This window comes from Centruroides vittatus, unplaced genomic scaffold (assembly GCF_030686945.1).
Source record: "Centruroides vittatus isolate TY-2023 unplaced genomic scaffold, ASM3068694v2 scaffold_712, whole genome shotgun sequence".
Lineage (NCBI taxonomy): Eukaryota > Metazoa > Arthropoda > Arachnida > Scorpiones > Buthidae > Centruroides > Centruroides vittatus.
In genome coordinates, this window is record NW_027122715.1 from 1,629,697 (window position 1) to 1,647,438 (window position 17,742).

At 26.7% G+C, this 17,742-nt stretch overlaps 2 protein-coding genes and 1 long non-coding RNA gene across 3 annotated transcripts; 2 read left to right on the forward strand and 1 right to left on the reverse strand.

The window, feature by feature from the left end:
- The first annotated feature begins 1,524 nt into the window (after window positions 1–1,524).
- On the forward strand, window positions 1,525–8,598 carry LOC136989613 (monocarboxylate transporter 13-like). Its single transcript, XM_067287831.1, has 4 exons — window positions 1,525–1,832; window positions 6,290–6,433; window positions 7,121–8,083; window positions 8,248–8,598. Exons 1-4 carry the CDS (start codon window positions 1,628–1,630, stop codon window positions 8,409–8,411), a joined length of 1,476 nt encoding a protein of 491 aa, XP_067143932.1. The 5' UTR covers window positions 1,525–1,627; the 3' UTR covers window positions 8,412–8,598.
- On the reverse strand, window positions 7,633–10,661 carry LOC136989616 (uncharacterized). Its single transcript, XR_010882932.1, has 3 exons — window positions 10,582–10,661; window positions 8,277–8,379; window positions 7,633–8,180 (listed from the first exon to the last, which is right to left on the reverse strand). It is a non-coding gene; the product is annotated as an uncharacterized lncRNA (long non-coding RNA).
- Window positions 10,662–10,664: 3 nt separating this feature from the next.
- On the forward strand, window positions 10,665–14,242 carry LOC136989615 (uncharacterized). Its single transcript, XM_067287832.1, has 2 exons — window positions 10,665–10,931; window positions 11,685–14,242. The coding sequence occupies exons 1-2, from the start codon at window positions 10,757–10,759 to the stop codon at window positions 12,473–12,475; spliced, it is 966 nt and encodes a 321-aa protein (XP_067143933.1). The 5' UTR covers window positions 10,665–10,756; the 3' UTR covers window positions 12,476–14,242.
- Window positions 14,243–17,742: the final 3,500 nt, after the last annotated feature.

Sequence of the window (17,742 nt, forward strand, 5' to 3'; positions counted from 1 at the left end):
AGAAGGCCACTATATTTAATACATGTCATATTGTTAGGAAATTCCTGAATACAGACACACACACACTGACACTTATTTAATTTTTGTCTTTGTTTTGAAGTTACTATGCCTTGACTCTAGTCCGGCATAGTACACAGCCATCGGTGTCAACCGTGTATAACTCACAAAACCCAACATAATAATATTAATAGGTTTATGGCATTACAAAATTCTATTAATAGTATCATATCATACGTTTTTGAGGGGAATAACATTTTGGTGTGCCTTGTTGAGTCATGTCGAGTCATAGGTGTGCAGCGAGTAGAAAAAGATTGCGGAACACTGCTGTACAGTACAATAGTATTTCTTGTGTAATCGTGATTTGTAAGCTATTTGACACTTTTTTCCTACATCTCAGGTTTTGTGCTTTCAAGAGTTTTTTTTTTAGCAATGATCCAATACTTCATAATTACGTCAGGTAATCGTATCAGCTCGGATCAGTGCTAAAAATATTACGTCTGCTAACGTCATGTGACGTCGATGTTGTGTCATTTGTGAAATAATTGATATAAAACGAATAAATTCGACCCGAAACATGTAAGTTTCAAATGTAACTGAATAATTTAGACTACGATGTAATTAAATTACTGAAAGTCATTAGATAACTTCGTATATTTCATATAATAGGAAATAAAGACTTTGCTTTCTATTAATGTAATGGAATAGGAAATTGTTTTCTTTGCTTCCGTATTATTGTCGTATTTATTATATAAATAGAACAGATTTATTTCATTTATTATTAATAATAATCTTCAATAATTATACAGTTTTTATAGAAATTAGAATTAAAAAGAATAGTAAAAAAAAATAATGGTAAATTAAAAGAAAGTTTATTAATTTAACAGAGAAAGAAAAAAATAATAATAATAAACTTCTTAATTTAAATGTTTGAAAACTGAATTTTTAAAATAAGATTTATATACAGAAATCTGCAGTAAATCATTGGAACTTTCAAAACGTTAATATCTTCAATACTTTTAAATATACACAATTAAATTAGATAAAATTTGCTTATTTTTACACATACGATTTAATTAACGGATCTGAATTTTTAATTAAATTATGAAAGGTCATTCAGACAATTTTTAATATTAAGCGAGAATTTTCGTTTTCTCTAACATATTAATTAAAATTCCTGTATTTATTACTTAATTATAAATTCAATAAAATTGTCAAAACAAACATTGTAAGTTAACAAAGTTATCAGAAAGTAAATAATTATTGGTAATTGCATTTTTTACCGTGAAGAAATTAATATTAAGAATTATATCAGCTCCAAAACAAACTAATGGATCTATCAGTTGCAATTATAATATAAATATATTTATCCTATATTTCTTCTTCTAAGATAAAAAAAAAAAAGTTCAACGTTAAAATAATGATAAATAATTCTTCGAAAACACGGAATTTTTCCTTAAAATATCCACGTTTCATGTAGGATATAAGCAATTGTATAAAAGGCCTTTATCGTCAACATTACAAAATTATAACAATTGGATAGTGATAACGTTGACGTCACCTTTTTTATGTTTATCGACAACAAACAGGTTTAAAATTCATGTAACAGTTGCTTCACGTGAAGAGCACGATGGCTAGTAAATGCTGTAACGACAAGGATGGTCCTCGATGGGGATGGGTGGTTGCCTTTTCTGCTTTCTGGATAAATATGTTCATGTTTGGCGTATTAAGATCGGCGGGTGTATTTTATGTAGCTTTAATGTCTATGTTCCACTGCACTCCTTCCGAAGCTGCGTGGCCCGTCAGTCTAGTTCCCACAACAATGTGCATAATGGGTGAGTGAGTAGCATGCATACAATATTAAGCGTCAATATTATGTTATTAAAAATTCACATAGATTTCTTTTTTTTTTTTTTTTTTTTCCATTTACGAATCTCAAAAACTTTTGTAAAAATGTAATCATGTTCTTGATTTTTACAATTAAGTATTCTCAACCTTCTTTCATGATTTTCAAACAGGAAACAGGGTATATCTGACATGGAGACTTACTGATATATAAATTCAAAATGATAATGGCACAATAAAAATTTATACTTCTAGTATTAATGCTTTGTCTATTCATTCTTCTCGTTATGTTTTATGATCGTGTCTTATTCTAACATATTTTTTAAGAATTTTTGTCTAATTATGAGAAAAAGGTGAAGTCATTAGCTCTTAACTACAATAAGAAAATGTAAAAAGTATACAAGTTTGAATGGAATTGTTTAATTCGTATTAAAAAATTCCATTCGTGCAATTTTGTAATGTTTTTATCAATATTCCTTTATTTTCTAGCGAAATATCCTTCTGATCTAGTTGATATTTTGAAAGATAATTGATAAATGAGATAATTTATTAATTGTCAATTTATTTTTTACAGTTTATTCATATTTAGCCAACAATTATTTCGTGTAGAATTCTTATTGAAACTTATTAAGTAGCAAAATTTAAAAATAAATAGTCTGCACTATTTTCATATTTACTACTATATTTTAATATCAAATAAATCTATTTTTATGCACTAGTCTAGAAAAAAAAGAAACTAAAGAATTTTTAAGTGTAGGCCTAATTATTATTGCCTTACCGTCCTTATTCAATTTATTATATATTTGTCAACATGGACATTAATTATTTAAAGGTTTCATTTACAAGTGTTCTTGAAGAGAATATAAGTTGTAAATTTATTCTATCTGGAAAAATTAGACCTTGATTTATCTAGAATTAAATCCTTCATAAATTTATAAATTCTATTATGCTTTCATTTTTCATAGAGATAACAATTATAAGTTGTATTGTTAACAATTACAAGTTACATTTAATTTCTGGTTAAATATTATTATAAAAATTCCCTCAATGAAATTTTTCTTTAATAATAATTTGTTACTGAGTTAATATAATACAATTTAATACTAAATTTTAAGATTTCTATTTATTTCCACCCTCCCCTGCTTTCATTATTTAAACAATAAAAATAAACAGAGTTAGTGTTAAATGTCTGCAACAATTATTGAATATAAATATACTAAGAGGGGTATTTGCAATCCCTAGATAAATTATACAATACAGTAAATATCTTATTTTTAAAATATGTCCTTGAATTTTAAACTTTATTCCTTATTAGTTCTTTTTAACTTGAAAATAACATTATGCTAAAAAAAATTGATAAGCAAGTATCTTTAAAGATTACTTACAGAAATAATACGAAAAATTAAGAAATTTATATGTTAAATTTACGATTTTAAATTTGTAAATTTAGCGTTCATCTATATCATATTATCTTTAATCTGAAGATTCCACTAATAGATCAAATAATAATTTAATCTGTATAACTGATAAAAATCATTTTAACGAATAAAATCCAATTTATTGAAGTTTATAATAGATTTAAATAATAATAATTATTATTAAATCTGATTTATCGACAGAAATTGAATTATCGTTTTCTGTATGTACGGATATTTGTGTGTGTGTGTGGGAGGGGGAGCACAATTTTGTTCACCCTCTTTGAAGTTTAATAATTCCTGCGATATTTGTCGAAAGTTTCTGAAATTTTGCAGGGAATTTTATGTATTAGAGGTATTGATGCTATTAAATTTTGATGGTTAAAGGTCTAGGTGGTGGGGAGATAAAGGGAGTCGTGTGTATCTCCAGTAGGATCAGACTTAATGACAATTTTAATCATTATTAGCATTTAAAATTTTTATAAAATCTACCCCTGTCCTCAAAATTAAGATTTTTGCCATTTTATAATAATTAAAAATATTTAAAAAGTTTAATAATAATATATCATAACAGATGGCGCCACACACGCAATTTTAAATGTTGCCGGGAAAGTTAAGTAACTCGTTGCTGGATTTTTTTTTTTTTTTTTTATTAAAAATAATGATGATAGTAATAAGATAGAAACACTCGATTTTTCAGAAATAATAAAAGCTTGAAACTGTGTCAATTGATTCAGATACTAAATTAATTTTGAATAAATTAATTTTATCTAAATTACATCATATACTATATTAAATATATGATAATGTTTGATTATTCAAGGATCGAGGGAAAAGCAAGGATAAACGTGTGATTATTTTAATAATTTAATTTTATAGCTATCATCCAGAATTATTTTATTGTATTAATATTTATGCTATAATAATGATATAGTAACGTTTACAAACAATTGCTTGCAATTTTTAAATCGAATGAGAAAATTAAAAGAAACTTGGCATGCAAGTAGGTCGAATTTGCTTTATGCAGGTCCCCGGAGTATGCAAGTTATGCAAATATCTCGGGAAACATCCGACCAATAGAATTGGTTATACTGTTATTTGTAATAAACTCGTATATAATTGGGCAGTCCACATTGCTGAGGGAACCTCCATAAACGACTACATCTTTGTTTTTTTTTCTGTTGTTGAATTTAGTCAGTAGTAAATCCAGTTAATTACATGATTACAGCTTACAACGAACCTTCACACAGGAAAATCTTACGCTATTATATGCAATATTAATTGCTTTTTGTTGCTCCTGTAAAATTTGATTTTTGGCGCTTACGAGGTTTTCGTGTGTTAAAATTTATGCTTTTTAACAGATAAATGATATTAAAAATACTAGTGTTTCAAGCCTCTTTTGTTTGTTGATCCCCTCCGAAGTTATTTTAATTCACTGGACCTTCTTTTATACTGATAAAAAATAAGAATAAATTATAATTAGGGTATATGTATATAATTTTCATTATGTTTTTAAATATAATAAAGATAAATTTGTCTTCTAACCCCCAAATGACCTTTAGTAATTTATCGACCTCAGATAAAGCGAATGACCCCTCGCGGTTCGCTAGCGAACAAGTTGGAAACCCCTGCTGTATTAAACTGTAAGGGAATAGAAAATTTTTGTAATGCTTTATGATGAAATTAAAATCAGGGTTTTGTCTTAAAATTTCCGACTGATAGCTTAGGCATATATAAGCTAAATAATTTTATATTAACGTGCAAAATACATAATAAAAATATTGACAATTTAAATTAGATATGGACTACTATAATAAAAAGACAAGACTTTTTTTCAATAATTAATTTGTTATTAATGTGTTCTTCCCAATTAGTGAATCAAAATTCCCAAGGAATTGTGAATCGTATTTCCGGATAATGTCACGGTTTCCCAGCATGAGAAAAAGACGGTCACCATATACTAAAAAATCTTATATAGAAGTATTGTAACGTGTGAACGTCTTGACGTGACACTGGTGTCAAAGAATGAAATTATTTTGTTTTAAAATGTCGGTTGTATTTCGAGAATATTATCAATTGAAAATTACATTGTACACAGAAATAATTTGCAATAATCTACAGACAAATAGCTAATTTAAATAGATAAAGATTAATATCGTAACAGGACACTACATTTAGCTGTGTTTTTGATCATAATAGTTTCTTGGCGCCATCTTTTGATTACTGAATAAACTAATTCTTACATTTACTTATGTAATAGTAAAAACATATGATTTTATTTTAAATATATTAACTTTTTAAATATACTTAATTTAAAAAAAAAATTAGTTTTATCTCTGCCATTTTAAATGAACATTATAAATTAAGGAAGAAATTATACATAAACTCATTTATCAAGATTATAAAAATAAAAAAAATAACTAAGAACATTGGACTAATTTAATACTCGGTTTAGTTTCCTTATGTAACATATCAAAAATGGGTAACACTTTTTCATATTTATCATTTATTTTCATCAATAAAATTTTTATAAAGAAAGTATTTATGAAAGAAAAAATATTAAAGTAAATAAGGATAAATGTATATTATATTTTGATTTTTCAGTTTAGTATTATTTTATTATTCTATTCTTTTTAATGCTAAAACCTTTTTTAAAAAAAGAATAAAACAATCTATTTAAAGTCTTATACATATCTAATGAGAAACCAGTTTGTTAGAGGTCAACTCTCTTCTTTATCTTTACATAAAGTCTATTAAGGAACAGAACCATTTTTTCTTCTCTCTCTTTCTGTTTTTAAGTTTCTATTGTTACTACGAAATGGGTTTATTATCTAAATAAGTTTATATAATAAACCTATTTTATAGTTACTATTAGTTACTATAGTTATTTTATAGTTGATATATTATTAAATAAATAAGTTTATTTTATTTTGTTTTTTAAATTTTATTTATTTTATTGTAATTTATTTTCTAAACATAAAAGACTATACTTATCATTTTTTTATTTTTTTTATTTATTTTTATATATTTAGGTCCATTGGCGGGTATTTTAAACCACTTCTTCTCTGTGAGAATTATCGTATCTTTTGGGATATTGTTTGGAACAATCTGCATTTCTGTTTGTTATTTTGCTACAGATGTATTTCAGATAACTATTTTATTTGGATTAGGATTTGGTAAATAAAATTTTATTAATTAATTTGCTAGAATAAATCAATTATATATATATATATATAACTAGATTGCCTTGTAACGTGTATTCTGGATACTATAACAAATTCGAATATGGGTCTTGTTTTTACAATAAGATTTTAAAAACAGCCCAAAGTCCCCTTAATTCAAATGTAAATAAAATTGTCTGTTTCAATGGCATAACATCAAACGTGTGATAAAATTACTCCAAGTACAGTACTTGTATATATATATTAAAAAAAAAAAAAACTAGGATTATTCATTTTAGAAAAGTAAATTTATCAATATTAAACCTATATTTTTCGTCAAATCATTGATTTTTCAGCATAAAAAACGATGACTTTGTCACTTCTGTATATGTTAACGTTTATCTGACTATATTTAATAATCTATCTTATCTGCAGCTTTAAATATATGATTGTTTTTTCCTCAATGTTTTCTTTTGTGAATTTTACAGTTTGTTAAGATTCGTGGTTATTTTTAGAAAGCTTAAATATTTTTTCCTAGAATAACATGAGGAATAATTAATTTAAAGTATGACCGTAATTTAAATAAAGTTGTCATACCAAATTATCCCCGTAAAATTTGATTTTTTTATGAGATGCATCTCATGCAGTATAATCATCATTAATTTGTTTTCATACAATATTAAAAATTATAATTTTTTCTAGGTATATCAATTGGATTAACGTGCACTCTTGTTCCTATTCTCATCAACCAATACTTTAACCGTCAACGAGCCACAGCGTGTGGAATATGCTACAGTGGATCTACAGTTGGAGCTTTTCTCTTTCCCATTATAGTGAATGTAATATTAGAAGAATATGCTCTTAGAGGAACATTTTTACTTCTTGGTGGCTTAGTATTACATGGACTTTGGGGTTCTATGTTACTCCATCCTATAGAAATGCATAAGAAATCAAAAGGTGTGGAGATAGAAATGGATTGTAAAAACATAGAGGTAGAAAAATATACTAATATAGGATCGATTCGTAGAAGGGATTTAATAGATCAGGAAAACGCCGATAATGATGAAAACTCAATAAGAAGAAACAGTATAGCACTTAGTGAACATATCGTACCGATAAATGAAGATATCAGACATTCAGTGTCGGAAGAGACTATAAAATCGGACTCCTGTAGCAAATCTCTGATTGAAAATTTAAAAACAAATGCGAAAATCTTTATGAATATTTCATATTTACTCACGACATTATCATATATATCATCTCACAACGTATTCGTGATTATCACAATCATTCTTCCTTCTTATGCAATGACAAAAAATATCGATAAAGAAAATGCCATATTTCTTCTGTCTGTATACTCTATATCGGATCTCATTGGTCGCATGATGCCAGGATGGTTATCTTACAGAAAAATATTAAGCAACAGAACCAACATGATTATCCAATTATGGCTAATTGGTTCTCTTCTAGTTATTGCTCATATGGTCAATGGTTATGAAGGCTTTATCGCTCTCACATTGGCATTTGGTTTTACTGGTGGAAACTTAATGGTTTTATCTCCTGTATTAGTTACGGAATATGCTGGTATAGAAAGAGCAGCTATTGCTTTTGGATTTTCGAACTTTTTCAATGGAATGTTTTCGTTAATAAGACCAAATATGATTGGTAAGTATGATCACAGTTAATGATATCACTAGCAGTATTTTCCAATTAGTGAAGCACTGTTTCAGGAAGAATCGAATTATTGTAGTCTTATAATATTCTAAATATGTATAAAAGAAAATAATATCTTATTTTAAAACAAATAATAATGCAATTTATATTTTCAGGTTATATTAAAGATACAACGGGTACTTACGATTTAGTCTTCACTGCGATAGGAGTTTTAAACTTGATTGCTGCATCTTTATGGACGATACTTCTAATAGTCAGACAGTTATCTGGTTATAAATGTTGTGGAACTAAAGATAGATATTACACAATAAAAACATGACGCATTATTCGTACTTAAAATATTTTCTTAAAACCTGTTTTATATAAAGAATTACGAATGCATCCTAATCTAATATTTATAGATGACCTTGATTGGTATGCAAAACTTATTACTAAAAATGGATGAAACTACTTTAAGCTACTTTAAGAATTTTCATAATTGATTTTTTAACTTATTTTTATGTATTTTCGTGTGTGTAAGTTTTTAAAAAATGTAATTAAATTTAATAAAAAAAACAAAAAACTTAATTATTTTTTGCAGTTTCTTTATGTCATTAACGCAAATAATCATTCAGCAAAAAATTTTAATTGTTTTCCTTTTTTTTCTAATTTTAACTTTGGAAATTATTCAAACAACAGTGAATATTCAATAATATCAATTTCATAAGAATGTAAAGTTTAAATTGACCGTTGAAGAAGTCATCGCCGAGGATTGTGTTAGGATTGTAGTGTTTTAACTCGTAAAAGTAGAAACGACAATCGTCAATTTTTCAGCAAATTTACCTCTATCGTTTTCTGAGTTATATTTTTGTGTTAAGTGAACCTTATCGGGTGTGGTCAGATAAGCGGAACAGGAAGCAAAACCGCTAAAGTAGGTCACAAAACTTGCTGTATGTTTCCAATGAGATACTTTCACTCGTACAAATCCTTTTTTTATTTTTTTATTTTTAAGTAAGGACACGATATTAATTAATTGTCGACATTTATTACTTTTCTATTTTTATCGATCAAGTATTGAACTTCTAGAATTTGTATAACTTCAATTAAAAATTAACATCACGTTAATCTTCTATGAAAGGCGAATAGATAAATCTGTAATCGTTCTCTAATCAAATCAATATCAAACTATCAATATCATAATAGAATACATATGGAAAAAAGTAGATGTAAAAAGATAATAAATTGAAAATATCTGATCAAATTGCCTTGATGAGTGAGTGTAATAATGAATTTTGTTATACAATTTTAATCATTTATCTGTATCTTGATTAAAATCTACATTAAATGTAAATTATTTGCTTTATCGAAATAAATCTATTAGACATATTTTTTTTTTATATTATCACTTTTAATTTCATTTAAATTATGATACTTTCACTGCTTTAAAAGCAAAAATAATTTTTTTATATACGTCAAAATTTAACATTTCTTCTATATTAAGACTAAGTAACTTTAATACTAATAAACTAGAAGTAAAACAAATTAAAATAATAAATATCTAGAATATTATATTATTAAATCCAATCTTTAACTAATATTTAAAAAATTAACCATAGAAATTAGTTGTAAACTTTAAAATTCAGTATCTTCTATTTAAAAAAAATGTATGTAACAAAGTTTCATTACAAATAATAAATAATACTGTATAACATTAAATTGAAAACATATTTTAAACTCATCAACGCTTGAATGATTATATAAATGATAAATTACCATAGAAAGAACTTAATTAAGTTTAAGTTTCTCGTGTTATTTAAGTGAGAAAAAAGTATATAAAAAGTAATAAGTAAGAAAGAAAGTGTTTATAAAGGCTCCATTAACTGAACTGGTCATATCAATTGATCTTAATCATTATCATCGTCTTCGCTTTAAACGTCGAAACTTGTCGTTCCCTTAACCGGAAATATAAAAAATCATATCGTTTACACAGCTTTAATTTTAGTTAAAGATATAGAAAATATTATTTTACGTTAACAAATTTGATAAATACGGTAACATATAACAACAATAAAGAAATGATTATCATTCATTAACAATATAATTTTCGTTTATCTGCTGTTTATTCTGCTTGTTTTTAATTTCTAACCTGTCAAATTTTATGATCGATAAGTTTTTAAATAGAAAGTAAGAAAAAAAATATATAAAGAAAGTTCTATTGTTATCACTTAGGTAAAGCAGATAGGTTTAAAAATTGCATCCAATCTTGATAGAATTGTCTATTGTTTCAAAGGCGCATTTAATGAGATTTTAAAAAGTAAAAATATATGCTTTAAAATGCTTAAAACTGCCGACGATGCGAGTTTAAAACACGATACATGTCAGATAGAATCATATACCACACACACGTTAAAAAATAAAAATAAAAAAAAAATAAAGGCAAGATCGTAACGACCTCGCCCTATAACGGAACGTCGCTTAGACAAGAATCAACAACAACAATCACTTATTACTCGGTTGAGTCCATCTTCCATGTGGGTCAGGAGACAAACCAGCCTGGAAAATCAAGAAGAACAAGATCAACAAGTTTAGTAGTGGCAAGAACCAGTAGACGGCGTAGACACAGCTGCTCCCTCCCATAGTTCATTTTCCAGCCGCCTCGGGCGCTGCAATCGACGAAGCGAGGTCATGCCCCCTTCTCCCCGGGCTAACTCCGAAAGGACAGCAATGCCTTGCTGCGATTTAGATGCGGATGGGGTAGAAACAGAAACGGCTATGTTGACGGCACTTTTCGATCCCACAGAATGGCCTCCTCTTTTAAATCTTATGGATAACGCTACCTCTGCAGCAGCAACCATGTCTGGTAAGTCGTTCTAACCTAGATAGAACTTAGTTGTTGCGACCTGTTCTGCAGGATTTACCTCTACATGACAGTTTGTAACGTTGAACAAAACATAAAATTTAATCCTGAAAAACTCTAAAATTTAACCGTCTACTTATGTTTTCGTCGTTTGTATAAGAAGTTTACGGATCTGGGAGATGATAACGATAATTTTCCCACCGCAGGTTTTACGGTTTTTAACTTTTCTTTGTTGTCAAAACTGTACAGCCCGAGCACTTGTTTGAAAATATGAACGAGTTGTGTACGTCTATACTTTTGGTAGAAGGTATTTTATCCTACAAAAATTATATTATATATATATATATATATATATATTATTTTTAAGTTTAAAAGCCTTAATTTTATCATTTTTAAAATACTTTTATATACGATATAAAATTATAAATTAGTAAATTAATTAATTTCGAAAAAATAAATTATGTATTTAATAAATATCAATAACACCTTTTTAAATTATAAAACGTTATATTAGACTTTAAAAAATAATTTTTTTTAAAAATATATCTTAACACAGATTGATTATAATTATTTTTCAGTATGTTCAGTTAATAATACTATTTATTTTCTGTTTATTATTATTTAATCTATAAGTGAAATAAATGAAATATATTTGAACAAAAATTAGTATTCATTTTTAATCAATTTAATTAAAAAATTGACAATTTTAATGTTTTTTAATATATTAATTTTCTTGTCTAATATTTTTTTATTTAGAAATTCCTGAAGGATTGTCCAAAATTGAACAGAGGAGAAAGAGGACAAATGACTCTGAAACTAATGAAATTCATCATAAGAGAACACGTTTAACATCCAACGATAAACAAACATCCGAAGACGAAATGGAATCATCTGAAGATGACGACGATGATGATAATCAATGGGAGAGAAGAAATTTAGAGGAGAAGAGAAATATTCTTAGGATTTCAGTTTACAAGATGAGAGTTATTGAAGACCCCGAAATTTTCCTAAGACGTTCTGTTCTTATTCATAATACAATACGTCGCCTGCAAGTGGATATGGATCAAGATCATTTTATAGAATCCACTCAAAACTTTGTAGCTAAAGAGATCGAAGTTAAAACCGAAGGGTCTATCGAAGGAGAAAATAACTGTCTTATAGGCTTTATGGGATATCAAGATCATCCTCGAGAAGAACTAGATCAAGATAATACCAAAGAATTTTCGAATGACATGGCAGATTATACTGACGACGATTCGGATGAAGATGAAGAGGAGGAAGAAGAACTGTGTAGTACCAAAGATTATCACGACGATAGGTTAAGTCCTAAAGAACCGACAGGAGACGTAGAAGAAAGGTTAACAACTGGTTGCTTATGTTATTCGGATAGTTGGTGTAGGCAAGATTGTAATAGAGATTGTTCGGGTACTAGGAGAGAAAGCAATCAATGTGCTACCGAATATAGAACTGTAAGAAATAATAATCAAGGGGAAAGTGTCTTCGATTCTGTAGTGTATCAAAGTCTGTTGGTGTCGCTGGAATCTTGAAAGAAGCTTGTTATCCTTCTTACATTTTCGATAACATGAATAATAATACTGTGCGTGACCTACTTAAAGTTCTTCGAGTCGTTTCTTTTTTATCCTCGTTGTCTTCGCCGAAAGTGGAACGTACATGCCTTGCAGACAGGAGAGAGGGCCTTCACCTCTCTACCTGAAGCAGTTGTAATTACCTGTCTTCAAATAACAGTTGTACTTAATCGTCGCTGCCGAAGGCGGATGTTTTAGGGTTTTGTTTGTTTATTTTGATATCATTTTTGTCCACAAGTAACGGATTATTTCCACTTTCCTTCTTTGTGCCAAATGGGGATTGTCCATTTCGTTCTTGTCTTCTCGCGTGCTCTCGAAAGTCCAAACTATTTCCATTTGATTCTTTTTCTTACTTAGACATACAGATAATATAATTCTATTAAGTCGGTAGAAAGAAATATCGAAAGACAATGTTTCATTAGTAAGAGCAGCGATTCATCTCAGTGAACACGTTGCAATACTTAATTACCGAGATACCTAAAAAAATGCCCATTTTTCTTCCCTTCTGATTATTAAATTTAATAAGTAATTTATTTCGGAATGTCATATATAATGCATTCACTCAATAGATTTATTGTTATATAAATATACAAGACTAATAATAAATCATATTTTCCTGCTACAAATATTTACAATAGAGAATCGAAATGGATAATAATCCATAATTGATCTGTTACGTAAAATTTTGCTTGGTCGCAGGTATAAAAAAAAAATAATATAAAAAAAGCTTAATGTTCAGTATGCAATTTGCATAGTCATATCTTTTTTTACTGTTTTTAGCATCGTTTTAGATGCGTTATTTCTTTTTTTTTCATATCGTGTATGCATGTTTTCAGAATTCGAATATTTTTTTTAAACGTTCGAATTAAATCATTCATCGTTGCAAGTTTAATTAAGAAAATTTGATTAATTCGCCGTCGTGTTCGAATTAGCAATCGTATGTATGTATCTATTCTATACAGTAGGGGTGGAGATGACCTAGTCCTTGAACTTGCACCCAAAGCTGTAGAGATGTGGGGCCGTGATTCACGACCCCAACCACTCCTCTGGTCCTGCAGAAGGCGGCGATTGAGGTCGAGAAATTTTTCCCTCTAAAAAAATACAATCTATGTTTCTTTTAAACTTTTTTCTATGAGGTTAAATGTTTTTTGAATGTTTTCGCTCGTTTGGTTTCTTTGAGTTATCATTTAAAGATTAAAAAAATAAAGTTGTAAAATATTCTTTTCTTAATGTCTCGTGTATATTTCTACTTCCTCTGAATATTTTCGTATAAAACAATTTTCTCCTGACGACAAAGCTACGGAATAGGACTACGGTTTTTGATAAATATTCGATTTTTTAAATAAGAAAATAAAACAAGTTAAATAAAAATTGTAACATTTTTTATTATGGTTGTGGCTAACTCGAAAAATATCTTATGGGATTTTATTAGCCTATATATATATATATAAATATAAAATATACATGTACACATTATATTTTTAAGGGTTTTTTTAGAATATAATGGAAATAAATTATGTAACAAAAATTTTTCTTTAATATAGTTAGAAAAGATTAAGAAATGTGTATAAAAATATATATATTGATATGTAAAAAAAAAATATATTTCTGAACTTTTAGAGAATTTAGTAATTGTTTAAGCTGTATGACTGATTTATAGGCACTTTTCTTAAGATATTATGGCCTAAGAATCTCATATTTTGGAAGGTATTTACTATTATGAGATAATGACTTTTGCCAACCTAAAATCGCTTTAAAAACAATTTTTTTTTATCTATCAGAAATGTTTTCGAATATTTAATTTTTTTTTAATCTTTAAACTATAAAAGTTCTTTTAGGTTTTGTTTTAAGAATTACTGCTTTTGAGTCAACCAATATCGCGTTTGTTTGGTTTCAGAGGATTTTTTTTTTTCTTATTAATTTATCGTATCATAAAAATGAAAATCTAAATGAGGAAAAATACTCGAATATTTTTCATTGTGTACTCATTTATATTAAATTTTTATATAACTTTTAATTATAATTAATTAATAGTAAGCTTCTTTTACATTTGTAATTTTTAACTTCATCCTCTGACATTGATCATCATCAAGTGTTTTACAATTGGTTAAATTGTGCTCAATTAATATTTTATAAATTCCTGGAAAATTATTTATTGAGAAAAATGTTGTTATTATTAGTTATAGAAAGATTTACAAAATGAGGAAGTCACGTAACCATCAAAAAACAAAAAAAAAAAGAAATAAATTTCTGTATATATTGTATATATACAGTATGTATACAAAAAAATATACTGTATAATCTTAAGGCATATAAAAAAAAATATATTAATCAAATTTATATATTTTTATACTGTTAAAAAAATAATAATAAGAAGAATATGAATATTTTTTTTCCATTGTATGCAGCAGCATTTGTATCTTTATATTCTATTAAATATATTTGCCTTTAAAAGATGAATGAATGATATAGCAAAATTAAAGAGATTATATGTAAAAGAGATTTCGAGAAATCTCTTGTTCCAGATAGCAAAACTATTATAGTGGCGACTCAGCCAAAACCTGATCCAGATCAACTAGTCGCCCTTGGACCAAAACAGGTTTTACTGAAATGTGCATGTTGTAAGTGAATGTAAACTGGTAAGCATCTCAAAACTATATTATGATTGTTCTATTTTGCATTCAACAATAAAAAAATATTACCGCAATAAAAAAATATTTTATGTATAATTTCGTCTTGTCGCTTGTTTTTCTTCTTTTATCGTCAAACAATTTGCTTTTATATCTATATAGTAACATATATATTAGCTTTATTACTAATTAAAAGTGTAAGAAAAATATCGATAATGCCGAAAGATTTTTTTTTATTTTAGTAAAATATAAATATAGAATTTTAAAGAAAAATTTTCGCTAAATTTTATTTTTATTTTTTTTTAATTGACTTCCTGGATAATAAAGCGCCCCTAGTGGAGAGATACGCGGAACTAGTGACGTCACTGCACGTGCGACGGCGCGGAATAAGTCGACAGCTGACTAGTGAAAGAGGTTATTGACTTTTGTGTGTGGAGTTCATCAGCATCTTGAACATCCTTTCCTTTGCTTTTTCATATTTGCAATAAGTTACCTGAATTTTCGAAATTTCACTTAATTTAATATTGAAATTATTTGAAATCTTGAACTATATTAAAGTACAGTGTTTCATAGATAACTTAACGAGATTATATTCATCAACATATGTTTAATAGGAGTATTGAAAATCATTATGTAATAGAAATATATGCTTTAAAAATTTATATGGTTAATAGATATTGTATTATGGTCAAACTTGGATAAAGGAAGATATTGTTCTCGTTGAAATTATTTCATCATCTCTACACTATTTCATCACTGTATTCATATTTGTGTAGATATATATATATTAGATACATTAATTAATATATTAGATATTATATATATTATATTAATTACATATATTACATATATCTATTATGCATATCTGATAATTCTAATTTAAGCTTCAAAAAATAGAAAGCAGTAATAAAGCTTCTACATTGTATCATGTTAGTTTTATTTATAAATTAAACTTCCCTAACAGGAATATGAAATAAGTAAATTAATCTAGACAATATAATAAAAGACTAAAAACTTTTGTACATCTTTTATAGGGGAAAATCACTTTACTTAAGGAAGTTTATCATGTTTTTTTAAAATTAAATTTTTTCAATAAAAGTAATATCACGAAAATGAAAAAATAAACTATGTAGTTTCTTTTACTTTGATGATAATCAAAGTAAAAAAAAATTGTAAATATAAATGTTAGAATTTTAAATTATATTAGAAAATGTTTTGTTTATTTTTAAAGAGTTTACAATGATCTGTAATTATGGTAGTTGCAATCTAAAATGAATACAGCTCTATTGAAATTTTTTTCATCTTTAATCTTGTAACAATTGAAATACTAAAAATAATTATAAAATACCGAAGAAAAATAAAACTGTTTTTGTCTTTTTCAAATTTTAAATATCTGATCGGCATATAATACTGTAATGCATTTTTAGAAATCCAATTAAAATTATAAAATTTTGAAATATATTGAAAAAAATAATCTACATAATTGTTAAATAATAAATAAAACTAATATTCATTATTGCAGTGTATAATATTTATATTAGCTCATACAGCAAAATTAAAAACAATCGAAATACGGAAATGATACAATTATTTATTTCAAAGAATGAAATAATGCTAACATTTTATTGCTAAAACTACTGCAAACCAATTTAAAAATAATAGTCTTGATAAAAGATAATACCTTACTCTCCTCATATTTTGTACTACTGTTAATTTATGCAAATATCTTGCTTTTCTCATCAGAAGAAAATATATTTTATTTTTCAGAAGAAAGTTTTTTTTTTTGGTAGCCTTTTCCTGTAACAGTTTACAACCTTAACTTATTCCAATTTGTAAAATCTTTAATACTGTTTTAAAATTCATTCATCATTCATTATATTAATGAACTTTGATGAAGTACTTTAAAGGTATTTTATCAGTTTTTATTTGATATAATTGCTGACTTTTACCTTTTAAATTTTTAACATTTATCAATATATTATGTTTAGATTCTAACACTCAAGTTTTAAACAACATTTAATGATGATGAATGGTATAAGTCACCAATGCATGTTAAATGTATTGGTAACTTGTTGCTAATAATTTTTTGCTCTGTATATGCCCTTTTCAGCATTATGAAATTAATTTAGTGGATCAAAAAGCTTATAGGTTAAATAAAATTATAAAAATAACTAAAATAAGTTATTAGCGTATTTTTGCTAAGTCAATTAACGCTATTATTTTTTAAATTGTTAACTAATTAAAACATTGTTTTTAATTAGGTTTATTTGACAAAATAATTCTAGATAGATCAATATTAAATAATACTAATCTTCACAAATAAAGAAATAGAATATTTGAAGAAAATTTAATATAGTCACTAAAAAAAAAAATGAGTTTAATTATATAATGTAAAATAATATCTGATATGAAAAAAAGCCATTTTTTAAGATAGTGATTTCGATTTTGAAGTTTGATTTTTCAACTTAAATTGTAGTTAAGGAATTATAATGTGGAAATTATGGGTATGTTACTGACGGGTCAATACAGGGATGGGCAAGTTGGGCGGCTGCCTAGGGAGGCAGATTGTTAGGGGTGGCAAAATTGGCCAAAGAAAAT